Below are 27672 nucleotides of genomic sequence, written 5' to 3' on the forward strand. Positions count from 1 at the left end.
GAACTTGAAGTGAGATCAGTAAATAAGTTGATAAAAATAATACACAATTTTGTACAAATGAAAGTGCATAACTGTGATACTAGATGTGGTATGCTGTACATCTTATTGTTTTACACTTCATAAGGCACAAAAAAAATGTTTCTACATGTTTACAAATTACTTGGTTTATATCTAATCTTCATATTTCATTTCATGAATATACAATTGAGTTTTTGTATCTATCCACCTTCCATTTCAATATATCAATTTTCTTCGGTCAGGGTTGAGTGCATAAAAGGATGTACAAACGGCAATTGAAACACAACCCAAGGGAACCTACTCGGGTAGCAGGGGCAATCTATCCAGGGTGCTGAATGAGCCATTCACTTGGCCATTGGAGGCAAGTTCATTTAATTCACTATCAAACTCAAAAGTTTCACTACTTTTTACATCATCAGTTTCATAATGGGATGGAAGTATGCGTAGATGTACACCTGACTCTCCACTGATTCTCCTTATTTCTAGTTGGTATTTACGAATAAGTTCCAGCTGCTGAGATATTATGTGGGATGATCTTGGTAGTAGATCCACAGGTTCTCCCTTCAGAATAACTGTATGCTCTATAGCCATTCGTGCCTCCTGAAATATTCAGAAAGAGATTGTGCCAACCATTATTGAGTAACTTTAACTGACATATATATATATATATATATATATATTGAATTTCAGTTGCAAAATATGGCACACTGTTTCATACCAGCTCAAGAATACAGCAAACATTTTGACTATGGAATTTATCCATTTCTACTTCATTCACTTCATAATATCAGTAATCAATCATCAAATATTGAATTGACAGTAGATAGATTCAGGGTCTCTTTGGATAATGTTAGCACTCAAGTAAATAAAATATTAGAATTTTAACTAAAACCTAGCTCAATCCCATAAAATTGACTCATAAAGTAAGGGCTACCTAATCTAACTAACTTTTATCTTAGTCATGTATGTCTTGGTACTGTGCAACCATTTCACCACCCTAGAGGCTGCAATACAGGCAGCGCACAAAGAAACCACAACTAAGACGAGTTATAAGTGACTCTAAGACAACTTTCCAACACTTTCCTGTCCAAGGGCTTGGCCTGGAACATGGCAATGCAGATAAGCAGATAATAGATCTGAGATAAGCATTGATACCACAGAAATTGATGTTAAGAATTAACTCAACTCTGCCAAATCAGCTTAAAAAGTGAAATTTAACTAAACTTTATTTGTCATATCTAAACTTTCAAACAGAAAATAAAAAGGAAAATGAAATAAATTTATAATAAGCTGAAATTAATTATGCGTAAGTTGAAAATAAGCTTGTGCACAAGTAAAAAAGTAAGCTTTTGCTGAAGTCAAACAAGCTTTTAAGAAGTTAATCTAGAAATTTTCTATAGATTAGCTTATGCATATATTAATTTTAAATTATAAAGAAATTGATTTTATTTTTTCTTTTATTTTCTTCTAGTGTTTCTGGAGAAGTTTATTAGAACAACCCTCAGTAAGATTTTTCTCCTCACCTTGTCAATCAACAAAACTAAGCAAAGCACCACCACCATGCAGCAAGGTTAGTTCTACATTTACCATCACTCTAGTTCTCTCCTATGTAAAGAAGGTTGGCTCAAATCCCATAGTGGATAAAAAATATTATTTGCAATTGATACAGGTGTTTTTCTCAATCAAATGATTATGGGTCTCGTATAGATAACGAGGACTTTATGGAGAAAAATGTGAATTCTTTAGTATCCAACCACCCCATATCTCTACACAACTCTAACCAAATCCATACAACTATATAACTACGTATTTGTTATAACCTGTAACTAGAATTTGAAAGACCTTTAGATAGTATTTTTTTTAATTGAATAAGATATTGCACTAATTAATGCTTTCTGTTTTATTAAATTTAATAATAAAATAATATTTTTGTTTTACTAATTGCTAAAAGAAATGGCACATCAAATTATTCATTTAACTAAAATAATGATATTGGTACCATTGGATGTGGGCTTATAGATAAAAATGTACCAGTACTATACAGGTCTTTTCTAAAACTGGGGTATGGTAAAGGAAACTCTGCTATCCTACTAAATCTTAGTCATTGTCATCCACTCATTCCTACTCCTTCACCACAATTACATTAATTACGCTGCATCTGTTGTTTCAACCTCCGTCAATTTTATTAATTCTGTTTCCAAATTAAAGTCACCTAAATTGCAACTCAGGCCATGAAGGGCATTCTCATCATCATTTTAGGAATACATTTGACTGCTAATTTTAAACAATTAATACTTAATTTGGATATCCACTGCATTTCTTGTAAGAAACACCACAAATTTAGAAATGAAGCTACAAATAAACAAGCAAAGATACCACAGAAAAGCAATAATGAAAATATATTATGCTGAGACCAGAATCGAAACAGCTAAATGACTCTTTCTGAATTCATTTCCATATGTCTATCTTGTTACATTTATGAATCACATATCAATAATTAAAGAAAAATAAACCTTTATAAAATTGAACAGTTCCCAATTCTCTTTAGAACAAAAAAGGGAATGTACCTGAAGAATTGATCATTGGAAACAATTAATGAACCATGTTAAATTGGTCTCTGATCTTCTCTGTGAAGCACCTTAGATTCCCTCTCGGGGATAAAGAGAAAGAAACGAGAATGATGTACGTGCTCACAGACGAGGACCATAACCCCTTTATGTAACCTTTGTCGGTTACTTTTCTTATGTTCCAATATTTCAATTTGACCCCTCAACAAATTAAAATGTCGAATATGATCTCTACATAATAATATTTTCATGACATATATGCCCTTAGCCACATTTAGTTAATCAGATCACTTTATAATTGGCTAATAAATTACAATGACCCTAACAAATTTAATGATTTGTCATATATATATATATTGTGAGAAATAAGGAAGATTGGGAGGAAATATCCCTTGTGTATATTGCATACACATAGGGTAGTTTATTTATATTGTAAGATATGGGCCAATGCCCTTAATACATAATAGGCTGAGCCCAAATAACAGAAACACACATCTTAACATCTAACACTCCCCCTCAAGCTGGAGCATATAAATCATATGTTCCAAGCTTGTTACAAAGATAATCAATTCTAGGTCCTCGTAAGGACTTAGTGAATATGTTTGTCAACTGGTTGCTTGAGTTAACGAACTCAGTCTTGATATCTCCGGATATGATTTTTTTCTCAAATGAAATGACAATCAACTTCAATGTGCTTGGTTCTCTCATGGAAGACAGGGTTAGAGCTAATATGGAGAGCAACTTGATTATCACATATAAGTGTCATGTGAGTGACATCTCCAAATTTCAATTCACTAAGCAATTGTTTAAGCCACACAAGCTCACAAGTAGCTGATAACATAGCTCTATATTCTGCTTCTGCACTGGACCTTGCCACAACACTTTGCTTCTTACTTTTCCAAATATCAGGTTGCCACCAATAGAGACACAATATCCAGAAGTAGACCTCCTATCAGAAGGGGAACCAGCCCAATCAGCATCTGAATAGCAAACAATTTTTGTATCGTTGTTAGGACCATATAGCAAACCTTTTCCAGGTGATCCTTTAATATACTTCAATATGCGAACAACTGCATCCCAATGGTCTTCACATGGAGAGTTTAGAAATTGACTCACCACACTAACTGCGAAGAAAATGTCAGGACGCGTAACAGTAAGATAGTTTAATTTACCAACTAATCTTCTGTACCGTTCAGGATCTGAGAAAGGCTCCCCCTGATTTGGTAGGAGTTTGATGTTAAGGTCCATAGGAGTTTGATGTTAAGGTCCATAGGTGTCCCAATGGCCTCTTTACCAACTTGATGTCAAATGTTTTCCTATGGACCTTAACATCAAACTCCTACCAAATCAGGGGGAGCCTTTCTCAGATCCTGAACGGTACAGAAGATTAGTTGGTAAATTAAACTATCTTACTGTTACGCGTCCTGACATTTTCTTCGCAGTTAGTGTGGTGAGTCAATTTCTAAACTCTCCATGTGAAGACCATTGGGATGCAGTTGTTCGCATATTGAAGTATATTAAAGGATCACCTGGAAGAACTGGCACTTCAAAAGACTTTCCCCAAGAGAAGCAGCTGATGGGGGCATGCAGTGGCTAGAAATATTCCCCCTCACGGCAAATGGTGGAAATGACGGTTCGTGCACTTCTCGAGGCACAATTAATCTTGACCAAAGAAAATGCGGCAGCTTATTGAGGCGACAACATCTGACTGTGATGGTGGCAACTGACTGCAACGGCGACTGATTGAGCCGACGCCGACTGTGGCAGCAGCGACATCAAAGCACCGAGCAACAAAACAAATTTGAGAAGGGACTGGTGAAATTGTTGACTGAGATCGGGAACATCACAAATGCAGAAATAGACTCCCCTTTATGCCACAGGCCAACGGGGACATCACAGTTGCTTAATAAACAAAGTTGAACACACATCAGTGAAGGAGGCTAAGGTCATCAACGTGGAAGCTAGAGTGGACTAGCTATCACCATCAAACAGCTAGAACAAAGTAACAAAATAATCAAGAAACAATGCTGAAATTCTTTTTTCTTTTCTTTTCCTTTTATTTTTTAATAATTGTGGCACAAAAGAAAAGAGAAGAGGAAAGAACGTGGTGATGGCAGAAACCAAAAACACCACTAAGAACCATGGTTGGATTACCATAAGGATCACAGATGGCATCAAAAGGCAAAGACAGGTTAGAGGTTCAAAGGTTCTCTGCTGAACTACTCCTAAGAAGTGGGCTAAACTCAAGCCCAAGAAGAAATTAACCAATAACGATCAAAGAAAGAAATGACGCAATGGCGTCGAGAAACAAATCTGAACATGAAACAGCATCACAGAACAACTTCAATCTTGTCGGCATCAAGCCAGATCTGAATCAGAGAACAATGACCATCGTGATAGAGAAAGCCGTCTAGGCCAACACAAAGCTGTCGCGAGCCTCGTCGTTGAGATGGCGTCAATCGTGACCACGAACGTGACAGAAACGTGCCACCTAATGCAACCAATTTCGCAACCCCTGCAAATGCGCACACTACCATTGCAGTATGCGAGTCACCATGATAAATGCGCCACTGCAATGAAAATGTGAAGGAAGAAGAAGAAGGCGAACCAGACAAGAACCCATAATATGAGAAAGCATAGAAACTCTCTCGAAAACCATGGTTGAACGTTGAAGGAGATTATGCAAAGGTAGATTCCTAGTTCGAACAATAGAAAGGGACGAAAACAGATTGGGGATTTTTCCCTAATTTAAAGTTTATGAAAGATTTAGGGTTCTTAATTTTGAATTTAGGTTCTTTAACATTAAGGTCTCAGAATTGAGGGTTTTACTCATACTAATTAATTTGGGTTTTGTGATATTAAAGAACATTAATTAGGGTTTCTATTATCTTAATCCAAACCACATCATTCATTAAAATAATGAATCAAAAAAGGATTTCAAATGCAACGATAATCAATTAAATTTAAAACCCCAAATTTCATACACAAAATTTCTCATAAAATTGGAGTTCAAGCCAATTAATCATAAACTAAGATGCTCTGATACAAATGGTTAGATTTATGAATCACAGATCAATAACTAATTAGCAATAAACCCTTAAAAAATAGAGCAATTCCCAATTCCCTTTAGAATAGAAAACGGAAGCGCATCGGAAGGATTGACCATTGGAAATAATTAAAAAACCACGTTAAATTGGTTTCTAATCTTCCCTATGTAGAGCACCTTATAGGGTTGAAGAGAAAGAAACAAGAATGATGTACGTGCTCACAGATGGGGACCATGACCCCTTTATGTAACCTCTGTAGGTTACTTTTCTTATGTTTCATATTTCAATTTGGCCCCTCAACAAATTAAAATATTGAATATGATCTCTACACAATAATTCTTTCATGACATATATGCCCTTAGCCGCATTTACTTAATTAGATCGCTTTATAATTGGTTAATAAAATACAATGGCCGTAACACATTTAATGACTTGTTATATATGTATATGAATGACCCAAAATTGCTAACATATATATGTCTTTCACAACTTGTGATTTTAACCATGAATTGATAGCTTCAAATAAAAAGAAAAGGGAAAAGGAAAGATGTTAAAACTACAACATTTAAATTACCTCCAAAGCATCAATCATCTCTAATGATTTTATCTTGTCTGGTACTTCAAAATCCTTTATACCATCTTCATAATCACTTAATAATGCCCGTATAGCTTTTGTTACATGCTCCAGAGAACTTGTCTAGAAGGAAAAAATAATACTCTTTTAGAAAAAGTGTATGACAACAGAGTATAGTTGTAAAAGAAGTGTTAGAAATCATTACCTTTGTTACATAAATGGGAATATCATGAGATTTAGCAGCAGCCTGGATCCCTGGATTCTTTTTAAGCTTTGATTGTAAGGCAAGTAAAGCATTTGCTTCACTAATATTATCAGTCAATTGAATGGCCGCATCATTGATTTTCAATTGCTTAATCCCTTGATTAACAGTTGCGTCTAAAATCTAGAATTACTGACCAGTCTGTAAGTTAAACAGATGATAAAATATAAAAACAAAAAGAGCTTATATTATTCATTACTCTGCTAGACCAACAACGCCATAAACTCCATACTCCCTACGTTTGTAGGAGTTACTCTTGACTTACAATAAAGAGGGTTTATCTAATTGTCAACTTCCAATCAGAAGTGAAAGGCACCAGAATACACTAAATGGGAGAAAGAAATTTAAAGATGTAAAGAAATTCAAGCTCAAATTTTATTCAGATAAAAAAAACTGCAAGCCTGTTAGAGTAGTTAGTTTTAGAGTCAATTAACTAACTATAAATAATGTTTGTTGGGGCTGATAGGATGGTTATGAATTCAGTTGTACAATTCTCTTTGTATCTCATTATCTATCAACAAAGATTGTTACTTTGGATTCAGGAGAAAACATTTTTGACCAGCTACAATAGGATGTTGTAATTAATTACAATTGTGTTGTTGGGAGATTTTAGAGATCTTTGTGTAATCATTATTCTAAGGTTAGAGTTTTGTATATGTAGAGGCTGATTTATTGTTTTTAGTGAATCAATTCATTAAAATCTTTTCTCAATTTTAATCTTTTTCAAGTTGATATCAAAGTCTTCGATCTTGAGGGCTCTACTTTCGCATTTCTTCATAGCTGTCTTAGTTGTGGTTCTTACTTTTATGGTTTTTTGAAGTGCACCCATTTTCTTTTATTATTAGGATTGTCTGAAATGCACCCAACTTGTCTTTCACAACCACCATCTTTGTTACCACCTTTTCTACTGCCATTACGGTTGCTGAACTTCCAACCAGATTGGCGATCACACCAAGGGATTCATTGTACTCCGATTTGTTGGTTGTTAGAGTCATGCTACCATTTGCATAGCCATGAAGTTGCACATGCATCTTCTTTCTCTGAGTGGGATTCACCGAACGCGTTTTTGCCTCCACATGCTTCATTGGAGTCATTTGGAGGTGGCCATTCCATATCTACCCATGTTTTTCCCTTTCAATTTGGGTTGCGTTTCTCTCCTTTCACAAAAGCATTGTTCACGGTACTGTTTTCTTTTTCTATGAACTGTTCTTTTAAAACTATGGTATCCCTTGTTTTTTAGCAATAACAACTCCAATAAGCAATGTTGATCTTCCACATTTCCCTCATGATAATAATCATCTTAATGGTTGGAATTGTCTCTAGAGAACTTAATTTATTAGATGGAAAATGAAAGGCACATGTAGACTCAACCATATTAAAGGAGATGTCATATCTCGGTATAATCCTAATTTCCAAATTTGGGACAATGATGACTCAAATTATTACATAATTATGTGTATGCTAATAACAAAGTAGAAATTATATGTTGTACTCTAGTGCCAGTGAAATTTGAGAAGACTACAAATATTTATTCCATCAACATACACCATGAGATTCTTTAATTGAATAATTCCAGTAACGTCATTCCAGTAATAAAAATATCATCAACATACATACACCATGAGATAAACAAATTTGTCAGGAGAAGATTGACATTAAAACACTGAATGATCCGCCTTACATCGTTTTAGTCCAAAATTTTGCACAACCCGACTAAGTTTACCAAACCAAGCTCGAGGTGATTGCTTCAAGCCATAGAGGGAATGTCGTAATTTACAAACTAACCCAGACTCCCCCTAAGCAACAACCCCAGGAGGTTTCTCCATGTATATCTCCTCTCCTACTCTAGATCACCATGAAGATAGGCATTTTTAATGTCCAACTAGTAAAGTTGCCACTGACGAACCATAGCAAGCAAAATACGAACCATACCGGTTTTAGCCACAGGAGAAAAAGTATGATAATAGTCAAGACAATAAACTTGAGTATATCCCTTAGCTACTAGACGAGCTTTGAGACGATCAATTTCATCAATAGGACCAACTTTAATTGCATAAACTCATCTATAACCAATCGGCTTCTTACCAGAAGGGAGAGGGATAAGGTCCCAAGTACCATTGTGTTCAAGTGCTTGCATTTCATCAACCATGGCTTGTCGCCATCTAGGATGATCAAGTGCTTATGAATATTATTAAGAACCTTAAGGAAGGATAAGGAGGAAACAAAAGAGAAATAGGGAGGAGAAAAACGATGATAACTCAAAAAATTATAACCAGGATATGGACTACAAGTAGAGCGAATACCTTTCCAAAGGCCAATGGGAAAATTATCATCGGAGTCAAGAGAAGGCGAGGAGGATCTGAGTCTCAAGGATCTTCAGTGTTCTGAGTTTGAGATTGTCTCCGACACTGATATGTGAGAAGAGGTGGAGGAACAATGTTATTCACATTTTGAGTTTGAGGTATAAAAGTAGGAATAACTAAGGAATCACATAATGGTAGAGGAAACATTTGTTGAACAAATGAACGGTCCTCCATGGAGGACAAGAAAAAAGGTGTATCCTCAAAGAATGTGACATCAGCAAACATATAATATCTCTTGGTGAAGGGAGAATAACATTTATACTCTTTTTTGAAGACGAAAGTATCCCAAGAAAACACACTTAATAGCTTTTGTAGAGTGTTTATCAAGACCTGGAGAAACATTATGGACAAAACACGTACACCCAAATACACGTGGGGAGACATGGTATAGAGTGTTGTTTGGAAAAATGATAGAGTGAGGAATTTTATTCTCAAGAGAGGAAGAAGGCATCCTATTGATTAGAAAACAAGTAGTGAGAACTGCATCGCCCCAGTGATGCACATGATAATTAGTATTCAACATCAGGGAGCGTGTAGTTTCAATGAAATGTCTATTCTTTCTCTCTGCAATACCATTTTTGTCGTAGAGTGTGAGGACATGTTGACTGATGTAAAATTCCTTGGGAAGATAAGAATGAAGAAAACCCTGTAGAAAAATATTCCTTAGCATTATCACTGCGGAGGATTTTAATTGTCTTCCCAAATTAGTTCTTAATTTCATTAAAAAGGGACATAAATATGGACAAAAGTTCAGATCTCTCTTTTATTAAATAAACCCAAGTACATCGAGAGAATTCATCAATGAAGATTACCAATTAGTTAAAACCAAACAAAGTAACATGACTTGGTTTCCAAATATCACAGTGAATAGTTGAGAAAGGAAACTTACATCGCGTCTCAGACCTTTTAGGATAAGAAGATCTAACATGTTTTCCTAACTGATAAGACTCACAATCTAAGACTTGAAGGTTCTTGAGACTCGGAATTATCATCTTCAACTTGGACAAACTTGGATGACCCAAACGATCATGCCAAAGTTTTGGGATGAAGTTATGAAACAGAAAACTAAAGAGCTATGTTTTAAAAAATAAAGTCCTCGAGACTCATGTCCTTCTCCTAAAGGTTATAAAACAATTTAAGGAACAAGTCAATTGACTCAAGGAGATTAAATTGTAAGGACAATGAGGAATATACATGTTGAAATATATTGTATTGTATAATTGGACTTTTAGTTTTGGGCTTTTAGGTGCTGGTTCATTGTTCCTTATATAGGACATTTTTGTGTAATAGAAACTAGACACAATGTAATAATATTTTCATCATTAGATTTTCTCTCCTAAACTTTAACATGGTATCCAGAGCAGGTTAGGGTTTGCCGTTAGCACCGTCGCTTCCGCCGCCGTCACCGCCGTCCGCCATCACCGCCGTCCGCCATCACCGCCGTCCGCCATCGCAGCCTTTTCTCTGGCGAAGTTAAGCGTTCAGTGCGCCTCGACGAGCGCAACCCATCCCTGGTGGTCGCCGCCTCATCCTTCTCTCGACGCGCCGTCACGCGTCGTTTCTTTCTGACCTCTCTTGGGCGCGTGGGCTTCACGCGCTGCTTCTCCCGTGTTGGATCTTCACCGCGCCACTGCCGGTCGTTTCGCCTCCGTCTCCTGAGTGTATTGTGGTCTCTGATTTGCTGTTCCGTTGAGGGTTGCTCCGTTTAGGGTTTCTTCCCACAATCTTTTTTCCCCTTTTTTCTTGTTTGGCTTTATAATGGCTGGTCTTGGAACACCGTCTCTCTCTACTACTCCAACCATTACTTCTGCAAAACTCAATTGGAAAAACTATCTATCTTGGTCTTCTTCCGTGGAGTTATGGTTTCTTGGTCAAGGATACGATGATCATCTTGAACAAGATGTTTCCACCGTTCCTGAAGAAGAGAAATCTCAATGGGCAGAAGCTTGATTTTCAACTATGTGCTGTCCTATGGCAATCTGTTGAACAAGAAGTCTTAGAAATTTTGAGACCTTACAAAACGTGCTCCTTCTTTTGGAGAAAAGCTCAGGATATCTTTGCTAACGATGTGCAACGCCTCTTTGATGCAACTCAAAGAGTGACTTCCCTCAAACAAAACAATCATGATATGGTTACTTACATAGGAACGGCCCGTGCTGCTGTAGAAGAATTGAAGAATTTCTTTGTGGCTAATTCTTTAGAAGGCCTAAACAAGAAGCTTGATAAGTTTTACATGGTCTTAATTTTAAGAGGTCTACATTTAGATTTTGGTCATGTTCGTGATCAAATGTTAGCTGGTGATCAAGTTCCATCAATGGACAGCTTAGTTACTCGACTTCTTCGGGTACCTTAATTAGTTAAAGACGAAAGTTCAATTGGTGGTATTGAAACATCAGCTATGGTAGCACCACAAGGAAGAGGAGGAGGCAGAGGCAACTGAGGAGGACGTGGTGGTCGTGGTATGCCTCCTCAGTGCACATATTGTAAGAGGATAGGCCATACTCGAGAGAAATGTTATGCTTTACATGGATATCCAGACAAAGTCGCTCATGTTTCGAAATCTGATGATCTCGAACGCAAAATTTCAAATGAAGAATACCAAGAATTTTTGAAGTATAAGTCTGGAAAATCTTCTAATCCTGACCAATCGTCTTCCATGTCCAATGTGTCAACTGCCTGTATATCTCAATCTGTGGAAGGTCACAATCCATGGATCCTTGACTCAGGTGCCTCAGACCATATCTCTAGTACTATTTCTTCATTTTCTTCCATGTCCTCTCAGAAAATCCCTCATTTCATTACTATTGCCAATGGATCCAAAGTTGCATCTCAGGGAATTGGCAGAGTTTCCTTATCCCCTTCACTAAATTTAAATTTTGTGTTGTATATTCCTCATTGCCCTTACAATTTAATCTCCTTGAGCCAATTGACTCGTTCCTTAAATTGTTCTGTAACCTTTACTGCTAATTCCTTTGTTATACAGGAACATGGTATGGGTCGCCTGATTGGAGAAGGACATGAGTCTCGAGGACTTTATTTTTTGAAACATACCTCTTCAGTTTCCTGTTTTACCACTTCATCCCCAAAACTTTTGCATGATCGGTTGGGCCATCCAAGTTTATCCAAGTTGAAGATGATGGTTCCAAGTCTCAAGAACATTCAAGTCTTAGATTGTGAGTCGTGTCAATTAGGAAAACATGTTAGATCTTCTCATCCTAAAAAGTCTGAGACACTATGTAATTCTCCATTCTCAACTATTCACTCTGATATTTGGGGACCAAGTCGTGTTACTTCTTTTGGTTTTAACTATTTTGTAACCTTCATTGATGAATTCTCTCGATGTACTTGGGTTTATTTAATGAAAGAGAGATCTGAACTTTTGTCCATATTTGTGTACTTTATTAATGAAATTAAGAACCAATTTGGGAAGACAATTAAAATCCTTCGCAGTGATAATGCTAAGGAATATTTTTCTTCAGCGTTTTCTTCATTCTTATCTTCCCAAGGAATTTTACATCAGTCAACATGTCCTTACACTCCACAACAAAATGGTATTGTAGAGAGGAAGAATAGACATCTCATTGAAACTGCACGCTCCTTGATGTTGAATACTAATATTCTTGTACATCACTGGGGCGATGCAGTCCTCACTGCCTGTTTTCTAATCAATAGGATGCCTTCTTCCTCTCTTGGAGAATAAAATTCCTCATTCTGTCATTTTTCCAAATGACACTCTATATCATATCTCCCCATGTGTATTTGGGTGTACATGTTTTGTCCATAATGTTTCTCCAGGTCTTGATAAGCTATCCGCAAAAGCTATTAAGTGTGTCTTCTTGGGATATTCTCGTCTTCAGAAAGGGTATAAATGTTATTCTCCCTCCACCAAGAGATATTATATGTCTGTTGATGTTACATTCTTCGAGGATACACCGTTTTTCTCGTCCTCTGTGGAGGATCGTTCATCTGTTCAACAAATGTTTCCTCTACCATCGTGTGATCCCTTGGTTATTCCTGCTTCTATACCTCAAACTCAAAATGTGAATGACATTTTTCCTCCACCTCTTCTCACATATCAGCGTCAGAGACAATCTCAAGCTCAGAACAATGAAGATCCTCTAGACTCATCTCCTCCTCCATCAGCTCACCAGACCATGGATCCTTCATCCTCCTCGTCTTCTACTGACTCAGATGATAATTTGCCCATTGCCCTTCGGAAAGGTATTCGTTCTACTCGTAATCCATATCCTATTTATAATTTTTTCAATTATCATCGTTTGTCTTCTACCTATTTCTCTTTTGTTTCCTCCTTATCATCCCTTAAGACTCCTAATAATATTTATGAGGCACTTGATCATCCTGGATGGCGTCAAGCCATGGTTGATGAAATGCAGGCCCTTGACCACAATGGTACTTGGGACCTTGTTCCTCTTCCTCCTGGTAAGAAGCCTGTTGGCTGCCGATGGGTTTATGCTATTAAGGTTGGTCCTACTGGTGAAATTGATCGTCTAAAAGCTCGTCTAGTAGCTAAGGGATATACTCAAGTTTATGGCATTGATTATTGTGATACCTTTTCTCCTGTGGCTAATACCAGTACAGTTCGTATTTTACTTGCTATGGCTGCCATTCGTCATTGGCCACTTTACCAGTTGGACATTAAAAATGTCTTTCTTCATGGTGATCTGGAAGAGGAGATATACATGGAGCAACCTCCTGGGTTTGTTGCTCAGGGGGAGTCTAGGTTAGTTTGTAAATTACGTCGTTCCCTCTATGGCTTGAAACAATCACCTCGTGCTTGGTTTGGTAAATTTAGTCGGGTTGTGCAAAATTTTGGATTGAAACGATGTGAGGCGGATCACTCAGTGTTTTATGGTCATTTTTCTCCTGACAAATGTGTTTATCTCATGGTGTATGTTGATGATATTGTTATTACAGAGAATGACAACACTAAAATTACTCAATTAAAGAATCATTTGTTCAACCACTTTCAGACTAAAGATCTGGGTCGTCTAAAATACTTCCTTGGTATTGAAGTGGCACAGTCAAAAAAAGGTGTCATCATTTCTCAAAGGAAATATGCTCTTGATATTTTAGAGGAAACATGCTTGACAAATTGCAAGCCTATTGATAGTCCTATGGACTCAAATCAAAAGCTAATGAGAGATCAAGGTGAACCTTTCTCAGATCCTCCAGAGAGATATAGAAGGCTGGTTGGAAAACTCATATATCTTACAATAACAAGACCTGATCTCTCTTATCCAGTGGGAGTTGAGTCAATTTATGCAGAATCCACATGTTGACTGACCATTGTAATGCAGTGATTCGAATTCTCAGATACATAAAAGGAAATCCAGGACAGGGATTGTTGTATGAGGGCAAGGGAAGCACTCAAATTGAAGGATATTGTGATGCAGATTGAGCTGGTTCTCCAATTGATTGAAGATCTACTACAAGATATTGTGTTCTACTTGGAGGGAACCTTATATCTTGGAAAAGTAAGAAACAAAGTGTTGTTGCTAGATCTAGTGCTGAAGCTGAATACCGATCTATGGCTTTGACTACATGCGAACTTGTGTGGATCAAGCAACTTCTCCAAGAGTTGAAATTTTGTGGAAATGAGTCGTTGAAACTGTACTGTGACAACCAAGCAACCCTTCATATTGCCTCCAATCCAGTGTTTCATGGGAGAACAAAACATATAGAAATTGATTGTCATTTTATTAGAGAGAAGTTGTTGACTAAGGAACTTGTTACTGAGTTTGTCAATTCTAATGAACAACTCGGAGACATTATGACCAAATCTCTAAGGGGGCCTAGGATTCAATTTATATGTTCCAAGCTTGGTGCATATGATCTATATGCTCCAGCTTGAGGGGGAGTGTTGAAATATATTGTATCGTATAATTGGACTTTTAGTTTTGGGCTTTTAGGTGTTGGTCCATTGTTCCTTATATAGGACATTTTTGTGTAATAGAAACTAGACACAATGTAATAATATTTTCATCATTAGATTTTCTCTCCTAAACTTTAACAATACAAAATAAAATTTAAATTTAGTGAAGATAAAGAAGCTCTGCCAATTCCCTGAGAGGATTTTCGGAGAATTTCCATTGGCAACAGTAATGAAATGAGGGATTTTCGGAGAGGACACGGAATAAAATGAAGGAATGTTACCAGAGATATGGGCACTTGAGTCAAGGATCCATGGACTGTGACCTTTTACAGATTGAGATATGTAGGCAGTTGAGACATTGACATGGAAGAGGATTGGCCAGGATTAGAAGATTTTCCAAACTTGTACCTCAAAAAATTCTTGGTACTCTTCATTTGAAATTCTAGATTCTAGATCATTTGATTTAGAAACATGAGCAACTTTGTTTGGATATCCATGTAAGGCATAACATTTCTCTCGAGTATGGCCTATTTTCTTACAATATGTGCATTGACGACGCATACTAGGACCACCACGTCTTCCTCGGTTGCTTCTGTCTCCACCTCTTCCTTTTGATGCTACCATAGCTGATGTTTCAATACCATCAATTGAATTTTCGTCTTTAACTGATGAAGGTACCTGAAGAAGTTGGGTAACTAGGTTGTCCATTGATGGGACTTGATCACCAGCTAACATTTGATCACAAACATGATCAAAATTTGAGTGTAGACTTCTTAAAATTAAGACCATGTAAAACTTATCAAGCTTCTTGTTAATGCTTTTAAAGAATTAGCCACAAAGAAATTCTTCAATTCCTTTACAGGAGCACGAGCCTTTCCTATGTGAGTGACCATATCATGATTGGCTTGTTTGAAGGACGTCACTCTTTGAGTTGCATCAAAGAGACGTTCCACTTCATTAGAATAGATAACTTGTGCTCTTTTCTAAAAGAAGGAACACATTTTGTAAGGTCTCAAAATTTCTAAGATCTCTTGTTCGACAGATTGCCATAGGACAGCACATAATTGAAAATCAAGCTTCTACCATTGAGATTTCTCTTCATCGGGTATAGCGGAAATATCTTGTTCAAGATGATCATGGTATCCTTGACCAAGAAACAATAACTCCACGGAAGAAGACCAAGATAGATAGTTTCTCCAATTGAGTTTTGCATATGTAATGGTAGGGGTAGCAAATAGAGAAGGTGTTCTAAAACCAGAAGCCATTCTAAGGTCAAACAAGAGAGGGAAATCTGATTTTGATGGTAGAAACCCTAGATCGGAGCTACTGTCAACGAAACAGCAAAACAACAACCACAACACACTCAGGAGACTGAGGCGACACGATCGACAATGGCATGATAATGTTCCAGCACTAGGAAGGCGGCGCGTGAAGCCCACGCGCCCGAGGATGGCCGAAAAGAAGTAGTGTGTGACGATGCGTCGGGAGGAGAATGAAGCGACGACCACCAGGGATGGATTGCGCTCATTGAGGCACACCTAACCCTTGACTTCGCCGAAGAAAAAGAGCGGCGGCAGCGGTGGTGGTGGCGACGGACAACAGGCGATCAGCGAGGATACCAACTTAAAGAGTTGGGAGAGAAACTGAAATTTTATTATTACTGTTCACTTAACCCTAAAACACCATATTTTCCTATTTATAAGGGATAATAGTTCAACATACAAAGGAAAAACATAAGGCTTCTAAAAAGCCCACTAGAAAATACATTATATTTCAACAGAAACTTATGGGCAAGCTCATTTACTTAGAATACACTAGACCTGACATATCTTATATTGTGAGTATAGCTAGTGCATGCATTATTCAATTGAGACATTTACAGGCTGTGAATATAATCCTTCAATGTTTGAAGACAAATCCAAGATTATGCAGGGTCTACTATAGATAGGATACCCACCTCAAGATATTCCATGTTCTAGGGTGGAAATCTGTTGACTTGGAAATGTAGAAAACAAAATATTGTTGTAAGATCTTATGCAGAGGGTAAATTCCAAGCTATGCACATGGAGTGTGCGAATTGAAATGGCTCTGAGAATTATTATGAATAAAGTGACAAATGAAGAGTCTCTGACTCTTTATTCTGATAATAAATCAACTACTAAGATTGTTCACAATCAAGTTCAGAATGTTGAGACTAGGCACATAGAGATAGACCAACACTTTATTAAAGAAAAACTAGATGGTGGCCTTATCATTGCTTTATGTCTCATTTGGGCTTTAATTAAAATAGTTGTTCACAAAAAGTCTTCCTATTGAATGATCATCCATTCGATAGCTTGAGGAGGAGTGTTAATTCAAGAGAAAATATCTTTTGTAAGCTACAATAGGATATTGACATATTGTAATTAATTACAAGGGTACTATTGGAAGATTCTAAAAATCTCTTTGGAATCATTACTTTAGGGTTAGAGTTCTCTATATATAGAGGCTAATGTACTTTTTCGTTGAATCAATTCAATAAAATCTTTTCTCTCATACAGTTTAATCCTTTTCATGTATTACTGTATCAAAACATACAATAACATCAAGAGAATTAAGAAGCACACAACAAGTAAGCAAATAAAACAAGAGTAAACTTTCGGTTAATATCAACGTTTACTCCATGTATTTGTGGTAGGGTTTTGGCTATTGGATAAGAATGTCTTACCCCATAACAAAACAGGCCAAGTGGCGATTTATGCTCCCAGGAATCTTCTACCAAGTCAACATGCAACTTGAAAAGTGATTCATTTTGGCTGGTTTGATCATCAGCTCCCTTCGTAACTTCTTCAAACATAATTTCACCATTTTTTTGAAGAGAACTGTCACTAATAGGTCCATGGTCTAAAATCTCTTCCTGCTCTTGAGACTTCATTTTCCGTATTTCTACATTTGGAAAACGACCTACACCAACAAATCAAAGAGCAAAAAGTCATGTGCCAATCCACTACAACAGTTTAGTGTTAGAGTGGCAGCTTACCAGAAAGAATAGCATCTACAGTTGCTTCAAGGCTACGATGAATACGCAATTCTGTCTTTGAAATAATCTCCACTCCACAACTAAATGTAGATGGGCCTTTCCTCTCCAATACAGTCTTCTGAACACCCCTGCGACTGGCCTCTTCATCCCCGAGTGTCACGCTCTAAAAAATGATAATATAGCTTAAGTAACCAAAAAGAATAAATATGCCCATAATATAGATGCTCCTGGTGATTGTAAATTCAATTATTAAAACATGAAGCAGAGAAAAAACATTTACATATTTTTTTTACAATGCTACATCACACTTTCTGAACTAGTGCAGTAAGTTTGTAACTGCTAAGAGACATAATATAAAAGTACACCATGTGTCTTTCACCTAACGACCTAAAGCTCTGGGACAATTGGATGACAATTGGCATCTTCGTTTTTCCGAGCCATCAGAAGCAATATATTCCAGACTCAATTATGTTACAATGTAATTCCTATCACACTCACATTGATACTGATGTAGACAGCCAACAACTCTGGGTTTAAGTCACACTGTCAACACCATGTCACTTTCATTCTTGTGCCACTAATCCATTTCAGATTACAAAACACATTACAGATCACACATTGGCAGAAGTTAAAATACCAAGTGTGTTTAAGCTTTAAAAAAATTATTGTCTTGACAACTCATTTCAAAATAGGAGCTAAATCTAATTCAATTAAGAAATACAAGAAATCAACTAGTCATCCTGCTTAAGATGTAGGTATACTCACCTGTATCCCTCCAACAAGCATCTCTAAGGAAGGATTCATTATAAGATTCTCAATTGTGATTCCATGAGCAGTGGCAACAAGCTGAATCCCACGTTGTGCAATTGTGCTTGCAGCCATTGCTTCAAGTTTTGTACCAATCTCATCAATTACAATAACTTGTGGCATATGATTTTCAACTGCTTCTATCAATACCTGAATAATTACGTACAATAACCAAAGAAATGTGGTCAATTTATAACTATGAAACATCCCTTTCAGAACCAAAGAGAACCTCCTTTTAGGATCTAATGGATACAAGAAGGAAAGTAAAATGCAAGGAATGGAATGAACAGCACCCAACCAAGAACTATTTCTTCAAACAATCATTCTCTACTTGTTTGCTTCCCACAAACAGCATACACTTTGTGATAGGCCCTGGTTAGTTTACAAAAGGAGAGAAAGAATTAAAGAACCTAACTGTCTTAACAGTTAGGGAGGGAGCGGGAAAGAATTGTATAAATAACCTCTGTTTAGCAGAGAATGGGTTTTTTTTTTGGCAGTTATTGTACAGACAGGTTCTTTGAACCTTGTGAGGGAGGTTATGCTCCCAGACCATTCATTGTACAGGCTATCTCTTGAGAAATAACAGAATTCTTCCATTCATCTTTACATTCTGTGTGTGTGTGAGAGTGTTTTGGCTAGGTTTCATGCTTAGAAACCTAACACTTTGCTCTATATTTCACAGCGTGAAAAGCATATTGAATTTTTGTAACTGGTGAAAAATTATTCAAGTACAAAGCAAATTGGAATAATTACTTTCAAAGAATGAATTTTAAGCCTAAAAGAAATATCTTTCGTTGGTGCAAAGATATGCAAATTTCTAATGACAGCACGTAATTGAGTTCCATAGTTCCTTATAAAATTATTGACTAAATATATAACAATATGGTGAAAATAAAATTGTTTCAAGCACCACCTGAACCGAAAGCATCCTTGTTTCAAAAAGGAGAGGGTGGGCTATTCACATTTCATTAGATGATTATAGGCAAATTGAAAGTTAAGCTGAGGTGAATTTAAGAATTCCCCAAGGAAAAAAGAGAAATATCTCCTATGTTAATCAGTAGCAACAAAATTTCAGAGTCGTTCAACCTGACTGATTCACTGTATTATAAAGAATGTACACAGAAAAAGGTAAGAATAAGTTCCAACCGCTTTCAGAAGCATTATCAGTCACCACCAATAATATAGTTACACTTTCAACATACAGAAACAAGAGATTCTGCTCCAGCAATTACACCTAAAATACCTTATGTTGCGCATCAGAGTTGGGAACTTGCATTCGTCGAGCATTGCCTATTCCAGCATGAGGTATATCACCATCACCCCCGATTTCATTGGAGGTGTCCACAATCATCACCCGTTTCTTGTAATCATTTGCCAGCATCCTAGCAATTTCCCTAAAATGTAGAATAAAGTCATGTTTAGTTCCCATGGGTAAACGAGTATAATAGTGATAAGGGGAAAATGCGTTTAGTCCGTGTAGTTTTGATCATACTTGGTTTCAGTCTAGATACTTTTAAATTAATAAATTAGTCTTCAAACTTTAGAAACAGATGTGAATTTAATCCCTTCTCTAACTTTGCGGAATAAAAAAACTATTACTAAATGTTAAAGTTAAGCACATATAAAAACTAATTTCAAATATTTTCAAAAGTTGGAGATTGGGTTTACTAATTTTAAAGTGAAGGTACTAAAATAAAGTTTGACAAAAGGTATAAGGACTTAAAACAATGACAATTCATGCTAATGTTCATCGCAAACCTTCCGAGATCAAAATAGGTGATTGGGTATATCTAAAAACATTTGGCCACATAGACAGTGTTCTATGTCTAATAAGCTATATCCCAAACTTTCAGCACATTACTATGGAACATTTTTGGTTCTTAAGCAAGCTGGAGAGGTGAATTTTAAATTACAATTATCACAACAAGCTCGAATTCATCTTGTGTTCTATGCATCTCAACTTAAGGCCGTTAGGGCCATTAGTGGATGTGGTTCTTCCTCTAGAATTGCAAGGCACTCCAAAAGTGTTCATCCTGACCTCCATTCAAGGAAAACATACGAAAGGATGTTGCATCAATACAACAAGTGTTAGTGCAATTGAAGGGCAAAAACTTCTGAGGAATTTACAGGGGAATATTTATCTACTATTCAAAATCAATTTCTCGATTTTAACCTTTAGAACAAGGTTAATTCTGAGGAGCAGTATTGATTGACAGATACAACATGTTGACAATATGGCAGGATTGTTGACTTGTCATAGGAGGAGGTTTAAAAACAATAACTAAGAATACATTTGTAAGGTAGTTTCTACAGGTTAGTGTTTGTGAATACCCACTTTTATAAGAAGTTTATGGTGAAAGGGTGTAGTTTTTCAGACAATTTGTTTTGTAAATGGATTAAACCAATGGGAAAGAGAGTGCTCCTTTGTAGATTTTATTGTATGATTTGTGAAATTAAAGAAGCTCAGATTTACTTTTCTTTGTTTTCTCTAAAATTAGTGCGATTCCTAACCCCAATGAAGGCTGCATTTTAGGGTTGACATATCAATTAAGGCTCTGTTTTAGGATTTACACAACAATGAAGTGAAGGTTGTATAAAAAATTACACGATCAAAGGCTCCCAAGGAGCAGGAGCTTCCCAAGGATCAGGAGCTTTGTGATACCATCTCAAATTTAAAAGAAATGAATTTCTCTCTTATACAGTCTGATTACATAGATTTGATATATATACAGATATTAATTGGATAAAATTGGAAATAAGTACTAGCCATTCTAGGAAACAAATTCCTAAGAAATTAAACCAATATATAGAATTAAAAACAATAGGAAACAAATCTAAAACATCCTAAAATATCTCAATGGTATACATCATAGAACCAAGAAATTTGTCAAGAAATAGGATTCAAGTTGGACATGCCAAACTTGTCAAGAAATTTTTCAGATACGTCTCTTGACTTGCATATAGATGCTTCTGATCATGTCATCAAATGATCTCAATCCTTCATTCAGCTCAGTCTTAACCTTATGAATCTCAAACTTACTATTGCTAACTATAACAATACCATCATCAGCAATACTATGAAACAATCATCTATTAGAAACTAAAAGTAAACACATCATATTTACCCACTCAGAGTCAATGATTTCAATGAATTCATCAAACCTCTTGTTCCATTGCCTAGAGGATTGCTTCATGCTATACAAATATTTGTTTAGCTTACAAACAAAGTCCACCTTGTCTTCAACCACAAATCCATTTGTTGCTTCATGTATATGATCTCTTTTAAGTTTCCATGCAGAAAAACCCTCTTAAACATCCATATGTTCCTGCTCAAAGTTAATCATCTGACGGATTAGTGTTTCAGCATTAAAGAGAATACATCATGATAATCAATTTATTCATTCCAGATGAAGCCTCTAGTCACTAATCTTATCTTTATCTCTTCTTATCAGTTCTTGGAATTTCATCCTTGCATTTGCAAATGCATTTACAACCGACCAATCTAGAAACCCCAAGTCTACGAACTAGGGTCCAAATATTGTTTAAACCAACCGAAGTCATCTCTTTCATGGTGTCTAACCATTGAGTCTTCTCCTCATTTGTTAGAGTAGATGATAGCAACTACTTAGGGGAATTCAATAAGCTTTGCATATCCATACCATTAAGGATCTCTAATTGTTCTCCTCATTCTACCATTGGAAATACAACAACTATGATCAACTCTTACATCTTTATCAACTAACTTTTCTTCAACATGATTGTTGAATTCGTCATCCTTTAGCAAGTCAGACACTACTAGTTGTCACCTCAATGTTTGCCTTTTCACTAACACAGCTACTCTCAACAATCAATCTTTGCTCAATGAATACAAAATACCCACGCTTTAGCACCTGGCACAACAGCCCCAAATGTAGCAACAAGTATCAGTTTGACTTGGGGAGGTGAAAATTTAGTAGCAGACAGTAAAGTTGCTTTGTTACATATTCCTTTAGGAACTGCGAATTTTTTGGTCCATCATATTTGTTGAATATAGTGAAAACTATATATGGGATTAATCTCTCATGTTAAATATACAAAAGGGTCTTCTATTTATAATAGAAGAAATATGGGTTAAGACCAAAATACAAATTAGAAATAATAACAAACTAACTAAAGATAAAAGATAAAGATTAGATAAACATAATATATCTAACACTCCCCCTCAAGCATGTGCATACAAATCGTATGTGTCAACCTTGTTACTAATATAATCAATAGACTTAGTAAAAGTATCTGCTTCTGCATTCAAGTGACACCAAATTGTTAATGATTTGCGAAGACGACATAAAAGACGAAATACCAACCCAAAAGACACCTCCTGAGCAACAAATCTGGGAGGTTGCTTCATGTAAATCTCTTCTTGCAAATCGTCGTAGAGGAATGCATTGTTGACATCCAATGGATAAAGAAGTCATTGTTGAAGAGTCACCACGACTATAAATAAACTAACAAGAGCTATCTTTGCCATGGGAGAAAAAGCATATATGAACAGGTCACACGCAATGGTGACAGAACAAAGGTCAAAAGAGACAACAGCAAAAGAAGCCATTAATGAACAGGAGAAAGAAACCTTAAAATTCTAAGATTCTCCAATCAAGACACCTGAAAAAGGAAAAAGAGCAACATCAATGCTCTGAATAGTTGCTTGAGAGAAGACGAGAGGTGCAACCACGCATGATGAACCTGAAAGAGGAAAAAGAGTGGCATTGACGCTCTAAATCGTTGCCTAAGAGGAGACAAGACGTGCCACCATGCACGACGGACAAAAGGAGCAGATCCACAACTTCAAAAGGCACTGAAAGCGCGTAAGAGCTCCAATGAAGGCATTGTTGACGACACGGTGGTCACCTAACCGAGACAATAAAAATTCTATGATCGTCGCTCGAAACTGAAACTTCGGTAATGGTAGCGGTAGACGACGACAGTATACAACAAAAGTAGACGACAACGCCACCGACAGCGGTAGATGGCGCCACTGGCGACAGCGACGAGTGTAGTGGCAGAGGCAACATGTTTTTTTTTTTAAAAGAACCTTAGGCTCTAGATATCATGTTAAGAAGTGGACTTTAAGCTTAACTCAACCCCATAAAACCGACTTATAAGGTGAGGTTTGCATCCACTTATATATTATAAATTGGCCTTGTCTCTAGTCGATGTGAGACATCACCCCCCTCACGTTGAGGTATATACATCTCGAGTGTGAAGCTAGACATTAATGGGTGGTCTGATAGTGGCCCGATAGTGGGTGGAACAATATCCCTAGGATAGGCTCTAACATAACTGAGGTTTACACTCACTTATATATCATAAATTAACCTTATCTCTAGTCGATGTGAGACTTCCAACACACCCTCTCACATTGAGGTATATACATCTCTAGCGTGAAGCTAGACATTAATGGGAGGTTCGATAGCGGATGGAACAATATTGCTATGATAGCGTTGTTGTCTACCGCTATCACTACTGGAGTTCTAGTTTCGACTGGCGATCACACAGTTTGATCGTCCCGGCCAGGCAACCAACGTGCCATCAGACACCTTCATCAGAGCTCTTATGCGCTCTTAGGGCCTTTTGAAGTTGTGGATTTGCTTCCTTTTCCATCATGCATGGTAGCATGTCTCATCTCCACTCAAACAACTATTCAGAGCATAAAGGTTGCTCTTTTTCCTTTTTCATGTGCTTTGATTGGAGAATCTTGGATTTTTAAGGTTTCTCTCTCGTGTTCATCCATGGCTTCTTCCGTTGTTGTCTCTTCTTCCCTTCTATCACCATTACGTTTGACCCATCTATATATGCTTTTTCTCTCGTGGCAAAGATGACTTTTATTAGTTTATTTATAGGTGTGGTGGCTCTTGAACAATGACCTCTTTATCTACTGGATGACGATAATGCATTCCCTGACAACGATTTGTAAGAAGAGATTTATGTGGAGCAACCTCTCAGATTTGTTGCTCAGGGGGAAGTCTTTCAGGTTGGTATTTCATCTTCTATGTCATGTTCGCAAATCATTAACAATTTGGTCAATTTAGTGTCATTCGAGTGCAGAAACAAATATTTTCGCTAAGTCTATTGATTATATTAGTAGCAAGCTTGGTACATACGATTTGTGTGCAGAAGTTTGAGGGGAAGTATTATTAGATATATTATGTTTATCTTACTTTTTATCTTTAGTTAGTTTGTTATTATTTCTTATTTGTATTTTGGGCTTAGCTCATATTTATTCTATTGTAAATAAAATACTTTATGTGTATATTCAACACAAGAGAGATTAACCTCATACATTGTTTTTACTATATTCAACATGAACTAAAGATAAGATAAACATAATATATCTAACAATACTCATGCATTTACAATTCATGTAACAATATTGATACTCGTAAAGGATGTGAAATTTCATCAAGTTCAATGAAAAATAAAGAAACGGCTACCACTCAAACACCACAAAGACAAGAACAAAAATAAAGGATCAAGACGAAAACAAATCAAACACAAAAGAGTTCAATGTGGTTTGATTATAGCATTAACAAAGTTTACCACTCAAACATTACTAAATCAAGAACAACGAAAGTCCACTCACACTCAACAACTCATCTCCAAGCTTTTACATAAGGTGCCTATTTATACAACACAATAACAACTAACTTCTCATAAATCAGATTGTGTATCATCCAACAAAATTTGCAGCACATGAAACATGTGCATCATGCTCAGCCCAAGATGCAAAAATACATTGGACACTCTACATAACAGTAGACGTAGCTAGGGCACAAAATGCTCTTCCATTAGACAAGTCTTCAATAGGAGCTTCATTAGATGACATGCCTTTTCCTAGTAGGTGAGAAGCTACTGCTAGACATTCTCAATTGGATGAGATGCTCGGTAACCTTACACACTAAGGCAATAAGATTTTATTGGACCAATTTTTAACAAAATGAGTTATAAGAAAATGATACAACCCTATCTAACAACATTCATATGACAATCAAGAATAAGAAGAAGCATAATAAATGCACAATTCTACACTTTAGTGAGGAAACTATTTCATGCATTTTTATCATATTAAGAAAATGTCACTAACCTAATAATTGTAGTTTTGCCTACTCCTGGAGGTCCAATCAACAACAAAGAAGCCCCATCCTTAATCAAATCTTGCAACAACATAGCACTCCCTGAAATTGCCCTGCCAGCTCGACAAGTTAGACCAATAATTGTGCCCTTGCGATTTCTGATAGCACTAATTCGATGCAATGTTCTGCTGATTCCTGCTCGATTATCAATAGCAAAGTCACCAACCTGCGAGATATCCCTCTCATGAATTGACAGTTATAAATAATTATATCTTTCAATGATCAATTTAAGGGTTATAGTTCTGGCCCAACCCAAAAATCCCATCTCTTTCACATTCCACATTTGTGCTTCTAAGCAATAATGGATTATTACATTTTTATACATTGAGCATTGTCACCACAGCTTGAACTTACGGATTTTCGATCAAATTCATACATCCTAACTACTCCAAAGGGAACATAAGAGGATTATAACCTCAGTCTACGATAAACTAAATGTTGAGCTATAGTTGCACAAGCGCAAGCACTTGCCCATGAACATTTTGTTCATCTTCTTTTCTTCAAGAACATGACAATGCCACTATCTCGTTCTGAGTCAACTTGTGAAGAAAAATATATTTTCTAAGTAGTCAAGTATTACTCACATAGACATTTTATTGCACAATTATTATAGACTTTTAACTAAGTACTTAAAAGAGAAGATATTAAAAAGAGTTGAAAGAGATCACATAAATCAAATTTCTCAGATACACAAGCTAATTCTCATATACACGAGTTCAAATAAAAATTAAGAGTAGTTATATAAGTGTACTGTTACAAATACACAAGCTAATTTTAGCTTAGTGAAAAACTAGCTTCAAATTTTGTCATATGTTTTTTTTCCTGAAAATATTTATGGTTAAGTTCATCCAAACAGATACATTTATAAGAGAAAGAGTATAGGGATAAGGTTAATTAATGGCTTATTTATTGTTGCAATACCTGAGCAGTGGCGTGTTCGATATCCTGAACCGTGATAGGATACTCCGATATCACGAAATCCCCGGAGGGAAACCTCGCGAGCGGTTTCCGGCCCAAATCCATCACAACCTCAATAAGCTGCGGCAGCTCCGCGTGGTCACTCACGCGACGCCGCATCTCCTCCGGAAGCAGAGAGAGCAGCCGCCCCAGCTCCACGTCCGGCTCATCCTCCGGGAAAACCGAACCGGACAAGACTGGGAAACTGGCGCGCAGACCGGGGCCGATTCGGGGCCGAGGGACAGAGGGAACGACGGGCGGGTAGAATGGCTTGGGCGAAATCGGGCTGGGAAGGGGCGGTTGCTGGGAAAGGTGTTGGCAGCATCGAAGCTGAAACGGAAGAGTGAACCCTAGCATCGGTTTTGGCGGGAACCGTGGATTGGTGTTGTGTTGTGGTGGCGATTTCTGAGAGAAAGTGTTATGTAATTTTCGTTTTTCGTGAGGATGAGGCAATATTTTTTCCCGGGTTTGTGGAGCAGAGGTGGAGGATTTCAATTGCCAGCGGAACGCAACGTATTTAATTTTGCTTTTTCTTCTTAGTTAGTTTTTTCAGTTTGAAAGCAATGGACAGTGGGCAATAGACAGTGGGCAATGGACATTTTCTTTTTCAAATAAAAATAACATTTTAATCACTATTTATGCAGAATATACTATCATTTTATCCTATTTCATTACATAATTTGGATTTTATCCTCTTCCAAGATAAGTTTTGTTTAAATATTTTAACCATATATTACGTTCTTAAATAAAAAATAATTAATTTATTATCTTATTCGATTACACACTCTTATCGTTTTATGGTTTAACAATTAGATTTAAGTTTAATTATTTGTGAGCTATTTTTTTTGGGTGGAAATCTAAAATAGGTTCTTTAATTTTTTTTTCGTCTCAATTGCATCTTGATTGTTACAAAATTGCTCCACTTAAATCTCTGCCATTAAATTGGGTCAACGTTGTTAGAATTTCGTTGACGTGACATGCTGATGTTGGTTTTTT

At 36.7% G+C, this 27672-nt stretch overlaps 1 protein-coding gene across 1 annotated transcript; it reads right to left on the reverse strand.

Moving 5' to 3' along the window:
- LOC108340322 (protein SEEDLING PLASTID DEVELOPMENT 1) lies at positions 1-27232 on the reverse strand. The gene is made up of 9 exons (XM_017577613.2): positions 26641-27232; positions 25671-25885; positions 19794-19944; positions 18509-18700; positions 17744-17906; positions 17432-17667; positions 6412-6591; positions 6207-6329; positions 1-618 (listed from the first exon to the last, which is right to left on the reverse strand). The coding sequence occupies exons 1-9, from the start codon at positions 27031-27033 to the stop codon at positions 316-318; spliced, it is 1956 nt and encodes a 651-aa protein (XP_017433102.1). The 5' UTR covers positions 27034-27232; the 3' UTR covers positions 1-315.
- Between the last annotated feature and the right edge of the window lie 440 nt (positions 27233-27672).

The sequence above is a fragment of the Vigna angularis genome, chromosome 5, assembly GCF_016808095.1.
Source record: "Vigna angularis cultivar LongXiaoDou No.4 chromosome 5, ASM1680809v1, whole genome shotgun sequence".
Lineage (NCBI taxonomy): Eukaryota > Viridiplantae > Streptophyta > Magnoliopsida > Fabales > Fabaceae > Vigna > Vigna angularis.